At 42.8% G+C, this 7377-nt stretch overlaps 1 protein-coding gene across 1 annotated transcript; it reads left to right on the top strand.

Moving 5' to 3' along the window:
- Nucleotides 1–1357: 1357 nt before the first annotated feature.
- dpep2 (dipeptidase 2) lies at nucleotides 1358–6904 on the top strand (the record flags this gene model as incomplete). Its single annotated transcript, XM_080539714.1, has 10 exons — nucleotides 1358–1518; nucleotides 1681–1807; nucleotides 1938–2067; nucleotides 2400–2544; nucleotides 2891–2960; nucleotides 3555–3731; nucleotides 4318–4402; nucleotides 5860–5935; nucleotides 6020–6155; nucleotides 6704–6904. The coding sequence occupies 10 exons, from the start codon at nucleotides 1358–1360 to the stop codon at nucleotides 6902–6904; spliced, it is 1308 nt and encodes a 435-aa protein (XP_080395840.1).
- Between the last annotated feature and the right edge of the window lie 473 nt (nucleotides 6905–7377).

Genomic DNA, 7377 nt, shown 5'->3' with positions numbered 1-7377 from the left:
ACACTTGGGTTTTATGTGTTAAATGGTTCTTTCTCAATTGGATGACTGGATAGTTTAGCTACATATTCCAGGTTATTTGTACAATACACCTTCAACAGTACACAGAGCAGCAGAGCATCGCCCCTGATGACTGGGCAATCTTTAGGCTGTTCATGTGTAACATATCGCTTCATCCATCTAGGGATACATGAAAAGCATAGTGAAAGGCCCCACAGGGCTGAAAACAAGAGGGTTGAGGTTTGCATACTAACACGATAAACTGATCCAGAACCTGTAGTTGGTTGCACAAACTCACACTGCATTTGTGGTAGGCTCTTCATTGTTCACACTTGCAGACAGTGCCAACTGTTTGATTTCTTTGGTTTTAACTTAAATGGCACTTTTTTGATTTGAGTTAGGCATGAATCACAAGTGACTGCTTTTCTTTCGATTGGAGAAGGGTATACCAGAAGGGTATACCATGAACTTCTACAGAACAGCTTGAGATGTGCATCTCTTTTTGTGTTGGTTTATTTAATCTAATCAAAAATGAATTACTTTTTGAACTGAGCTTTATTGTATTTGTGTGCCTAAATCAAAATGGGTCAATTTATGGGTTAACTCTGTAAATACAGCTGTTTGTAAAAAGTAACTGTCAACATGAAATGACTAAATAAACAGAGCTTCTATACAGTTTTCTAACGAAATATTGTCATCTCTTGCCTCACAGCTAGTCTTAGCAACCTGGATCTAGACAACCAGAATACATTTCGCTGTGGTTCCAGGCTAATCTCCGAACTAGGTTTGATTAAGGAGACTCGTTTCAGGCTTTCAGCGGTATTACCGATATTGGACAGGAGATGGCAGCAATTGGCTCATCCCATTGAGCAAATTAACGCTTCAGCTGTCAAATCTTACAGTGGATCAAACCTATTTAAATAGTCAGTCAAACATTGTGGTGTCACTCTGGGTGGAGGTAGCAAGTATGATCGTTTAAACTAAGCCTTCTTTATAAACCGGCCGGACAGCTGAGGAACGTATCCCGTAAGTGTGTCTCGTTTAACACTGTAATGTGCAATATGTTTTTTTTTTACACTTTGGATGGTATCGTTGGATGGTATCGTTAAAAGAACAATGTTAACTATTTTAGCTAAAGCCTATAACGAAAGTTATTTTGTTTTCCATATCGGTGTTCATGTTCAGATGAAATGCATGGCATGCATACTGCCTTCGTATTCACAGTAGTCCCAAACAATGTTAAATCTTGCTTTCATAAAACGTAGTAAATATTCGATTGTTTCACCTATATCTCTATTTTAAAAGTTCATCAGCCCCAAAGAACAGGTAAAAAGCGAACATTGATTTTTCTCTGTAGAATATGCTGTCGTGGATCCCGCAGTCTATTGATGGTGTGCGCAGTTTCTGGATGCGCTCGGCCAACATCCTGATGATGCTGTGTTTGATCTGTGGTGTGAAATCTGCATATTCTCCGAGAGAAAATGCAAGTGACTTGATGTCAAAATATCCTCTCATTGATGGGTAAGTGCAGACGGATCTCGCCATGGCCCCTAAAGTTGACATTCATCCGGTTAGATCATTTCAGTGCAGTAACTCTGTAAAAGTTTGATTTAGCTTGTAACGTGTTGGATGTAGGATGTAATTGAATACATTCAATTTCAATTAATCTTCGTTCTCATACAGACATAATGACCTTGCTCTTCAGCTGAGGATCCTCCATGGCAATAGACTGAGCCAAATTGACCTGCGCAACATCAGCAAAGTGGCCACAGATATAAATCGGCTCAAGGCAGGTCATGTTGGGGCTCAGGTAATATACTGTACTATGGTTCTCACAGACATACAGGTTGTACTGAGGCCCTATTCTCCTTCGACCTCACATGTTGCTCTGTGACCTCTTGATTGTCCCTGCGAGACCCCCTGCCTCATGCTCCTGTTAGGTGTTTGCTGCCTACGTCTTGTGTGGGGCCCAGAACAAGGATGCAGTGAGGCTCACCCTGGAGCAGATAGATGTGATCCACCGCATGTGCACCAAGCATGAGGACTTGGAGCTGGTGACGTCTGCCCAAGGTACAGCTACTATGCCCTAGCCACAGGGGTCAACACACAATCCCATCTGTGGAGCTTTATGTTTCTGGATTAACCAACAATGCTATCAAATAATGGTCTCAGGAGGATGTGATGTCATGTCTCCTGGATGTTAATGATTATTCCAGATTGTGTGTATGTGTGTGTGCGTGTGTGTGCGTGTGGGTGTGTGTGTGTGTGTGTGTTTGGGTGTGTTTGGGTGGGTGTGGGTGCGTGCGTGCGTATGTCTGTGTGTGTGTGTGTGTGTGTGTGTGTGTGTGTCTGTATGTATGTGTGTGCGCGCCGTGCGTGTGTGCGTGTATGTGTGTGTGCAGGTCTTAAGGACTTAAGGAAGAAGATTGCATGTCTGCTCAGCGTTGAGGGAGGCCACTCCATAGACAGCAGCCTGCCCACCCTGCGCATGTTCTACCAGCTGGGGGTTCGCTCCATGGCCCTAACACACAACTGCAACACTCCTTGGTGAGGTGCCAGTACTCACAAATGTCAAGTCACTGTACCATGAAATGCTTACTTTGCAAGGTTCCTCTCAACAGTGCAGTGATGTCACAGAAGTAAATAAATGTCAGCAATATGCAATCATTAACAACAACAACAACAACAACAACAACAGTCGATAACAATAAGTTATTAACAATATTAACACACAGTCAGTAGCAATAACCTATACTGGCAGTGAGGCAGTAGGGTAAATATATACAAGAGGACATATTTTTACATTTACACATACATACATACACACAATTCTTGTGCCTACAGTGGCTTCTTGCGACGAGGCTGTAACATTGTTTTTTTTTTCTTACTGTAGGGCTGAGACCTCCTCAACACTTTATAATTCCTATCAAAGAGAGAATGACAGCCTAACCTATTTTGGTAAGGTAAGGCGATGGTTGGAACATTCTCAAGGACTGCTGCAGGCCTTTTGGTAATGGCACAGCACTGACGTCATGGAAACAGCACCCTGAAAGATTTAAGTATCTACTGTACTATTTAAGTACACTTTCAGTATGTTAGCACACCCTTGAAAAATACATACTTGAAACATTGGGTGTTTCGGTGCTGATTCTGATAAAAAAAAGAAGAAAATATATTACTGTATACAGTAACTATGCTATTCTGTGTGTCCTTAATGACACACTTTGTTGACACTTACACTTAAAATATTTTACCCTAACATAGTAGGCCCACATAATTCCTTACAATGATATGACCACAAATGGCATGGTTGGTATTGAGGGAAACCCAAATGGTAGCACATTTCCTGTTTCCTTGGCTTCCTCAACACACTTCGGGGAGCAAGAGGAGGGGGGGGGGGCAGGGAGGGGGGGGCAGGGAGAGAGAGAGAGGGGGTGGGGGGTTCTCTCCATCAATGCTCTCTGTAATACCAACGGTTATATTGTATAGTGTATTGCGATCGATAGTGTTGAGACCGTAGTCTTTTCAGTCTGTCTGTGTGCCTGTGTTGTTGCCAGGCAGTGGTGGAGGAGATGAACAGGCTGGGGATGCTGGTGGACCTCTCACACAGCTCCTGGGCCACAGCCAAAGCTGCGCTACAGCTCTCCAAGGCCCCCGTTATCTTCAGCCACTCATCCGCCCACGCCATTTGTAACCACAGCCGCAACGTTCCCGATGAACTGCTGCATGCGCTGGTGAGCCCCAATCACAAACTTATCACAAACCCAGAGCATTTAACATGGCAAGCAGAAAACAAGTAAAAAAACATAACAAATGCACAAGAAAAAAAATAGGTAAATGGAGTATAGGGACAGCAGAGAACAGGGCCAACATACTAAGTCACACATTAAAAGCAATCCCCACTGTTAGGTCTAGTGGTGGTCTAGTGGATAGTGAGTTGGACTTGTGATCGGAAGGTTGTGAGATCAAATCCCGCCTGAAACCACACTGCTACTAGTGTTCCCTTGAGTAAGGCACTTAGCCCTCATTTACTCCAGGGGGAATGTCCCTGTAATTCGTAATTGTAAATCGCTTTGGATTAAAAGCGTCTGCTAAATGGCAAAATTAAAATTAAATTAAATTACCCCTACCCATCCTCCATCACACTGCCACACTGGTCCTAGAGCGAATATTTAGACTAACAGGTAGATTTATTTCTATTGCAGACATTTTGACTATTTCATTGAATGCACTTTCTCCTTCTCAGTAAATAGTAAAAAGCCAATCAAATATGTTGTAAGACTAACAAATGTCCACTATTATCTGGGTGTTTTGTATCAGAAAAAGAACAGAGGGGTGATCATGGTGAACCTCCACAGTGGGTTTGTGGCCTGCAGTGGCCAAGCAAATATCTCCATTGTGGCTGGTGAGAAGCAGTCAACTTGTCTCTTGTCTTGGGTCTCTTGCCTCACTTATACAGAATAGATAACTATTGTCACTTGTCTTATTTGTCTCACTTGTCTCTTATAACTATTGCCACTTTAATGATCTTGTTGCTGCAATGTCGAGGAACTAAAGCCTAAGAATGTTACTCTCTTATACTTGTATAATGGGATGTAACAATAAACTTGAAACCTGAAACCTTGGCTTTGATCAGTGAAGAGTTTCATTATGAAATACATTTGGTGGAAATAAGCATCCATATCATTCAAGATCATCTGTAGAGGAAAGATTGCACTTCAGCCATTGCTCAATTGCCTGACTGACATCAAAGCATGGTTGAGTGCAAACTTCCTCTATCTAAACGAGAGCAAGACTGAGATAATTCTATTTGCCAACACTTCTCTAGGCCCTTCTGTCGATGCCCTAGGTCCTCTTGGCTCAAACATAGCCACCCCTCCCAAATTTCGTTGTTTGGTACCTGTACTATAGCAATGACAATAAAGACCATTCATTCATTCATTCATTCATTCATATGCTCCTCAGTCAGAAATCTTGGAGTGATTTTTGACAGTGACTTCAAATTTACCAAGCAGGTCTGCTCTGTGGTCAAAAATAGTTTTTTTCACCTCAGACTCCTCGCTAAAACAAGGGCCTATCTTCCACAGAAGGACCTAGAGAAGGTGATCCATGCCTTCATTACAACCCGGCTGGATTACTGCAACTCATTGTATCTTGGCATCGACCAGTCCCTGCTCCGTCGGCTGCAGCTAGTTCAAAATGCTGCAGCTCGACTACTCACCGGTACCAAGAAGCGTGACCGTATTACCCCAATCCTGGCTTCACTCCACTGGCTCCCCGTCCGCTTCCGTATTGATTTTAAATTACTTTGGATTGTTTTTAAAGCACTTAAAGGGCAGGCACCCCCATACTTGGCTGACCTATTGCGCCACCACACTCCATCCAGAGCCCTTAGGTCAGCTGACCAACTGCTTCTGGAGGTCCCTAGGACCAAACTCAAAACAAGAGGGGATAGAGCCTTCTCCAAAACAGCCCCTAGGCTCTAGAATAGTCTCATCCTCCACATCAGATCCGCCCAGAGCATCGAGGCTTTTAAAAAAACTAGCTAAAACACATATTTTCTCCCTGTCCTTTGACCTGAGGTGAGCCTGCCTCCCGACATGGCACTTTTTGCACTTTTATTTGTATTGCACCTTTGTATTTTATCTGTTTTTTATCTGTATTTTATTTAGTTTTTTCTCTTTTACCAGTGTTTTATCTTTTTATCTGTTAAGCACTTTGGTCGGCTGTTTGTCGTTGTAAAATTGTGCTATATAAATAAACGTTACTTACTTACTATCATGAGAAATCAAATTCAATATGTACTGCATATATTTCTGCTCCAGTGGAATCATTTTTCTGATACCCACTTTTGTTTTGCAGACCATTTTGACCACATTAAGAAGGTGATTGGCGCTGGGTCAATAGGGATTGGAGGGGACTTTGATGGAGCCTTTAGGTAAGACCCTGACTTCCCATGCTGCATCCGATGGCAGATACCTATGGGGCTCTGTTAAAATTGGGTGTTTGTTCATGTCTGCAGGTTTCCTATTGGATTAGAGGATGTGTCCAAGTATCCTGCCCTGATACAGGAACTTATACAGAGAAACTGGACAGAGGAAGAGTTGGCTGGGGTCCTCCGATTGAACTTCCTGCGGGTGTTTGAGGAGGTGGAAAGAGTGAGTTCTGAAGGACACAAGACTAGCTCTCTTATACGTAATGAAGTCCAAAAATGTGTAGCTAGTCCACAGTCAAAAAAGAGACCCCATCCCAAAAACTATTATAACTGAGGTCCAAAAAGAGATTATTTTATTTGGTATGTTGTGTACATTGGTTTCACCATTAAGAAATTACAACACGTTTTAACCCCCTATTTTAGGCCACCAAAAGTGAGGGACAGATTTCAAAACAGTCACTCTCACAGTATATTATATATACAGTACCAGTCAAAGGTTTGGGCACACTTCCCCATTGAAAATTGAAAAGTGGGAAAGTGAGTCCAAACTTTTGACTGGTACTGTATATGGGTCAGAGAGAGGGAGAGGGAGGGGGAGAGGAAGAGAGAGAGAGGGAGGGAGAGAGGGAGAGAGAGAGAGGGAGGGAGAGAAGGAGAGAGAGAGAGAGAGGGAGAGGGAAAGAAAGAGAGTGAGAGAGAGAGAGAGAGAGAGAGAGAGAGAAAGATAAATAGCATGATTCACTGAAAGTCACTAAAAACTTGTCTTTCCAGGTGCGCAACGAGTCGAGTGGAGCTCTCCCCAGTGAAGCTCAGATCCCTCTGTCAGAGGTCCAGAACTCCTGCAGGCTGGTGCTGAGGCCCCCGGGCCTGACACCCAGGTCTAAAGGACACAGTGGACCGATGACCTCCAGTGAGCCGCTCCGGTTCGTGCTCCTCTTACTCTCCTGCCTCTGTATTCTAATTCACAACTAACACACGTAGTTACTTCTGCTACGGTGACTTGCCTTACTTAACTGTGACTTGCCTTACTTAACTGTGACTTGCCTTACTTAACTGTGACAGCACTTTTGTTTCTAATCTTTTGATGTGTTTTTAGCAAATGCTGGATGGTTAAATGTCCACGACAACGTAAATGTAATTTACCTACATACAATAGCATTCATATCTGGGTATATATTACCTACTGAATATGCATCTGTCTGTATCATATTTATTTTAAAGACTTTCAACCTGGTCACAAGGCCATATGTTGAGGGATTCACAAACAGGAAATGTATAGCGCTCTATTTTAAATATCAAATGTCAATACTGCTGCGTTTGGAGTTGCGTCCATTTTGCACGCCATGCACAACTTTGTTATCACAAGTGTATAATGTAACTATTTTACAGTAAGTCAAGATTTCTATTCAGATGCAGGATTATTGTAGCATTACCACTACGGGTAT

This window comes from Nansenia antarctica (genome assembly GCF_963989245.1).
Source record: "Nansenia antarctica genome assembly, chromosome: 9".
Classification (NCBI taxonomy): Eukaryota; Metazoa; Chordata; class Actinopteri; order Argentiniformes; family Microstomatidae; genus Nansenia; species Nansenia antarctica.
The sequence above is the reverse complement of the archived record's forward strand: the minus strand, read 5'-3'. Positions and strand labels throughout refer to the sequence as shown.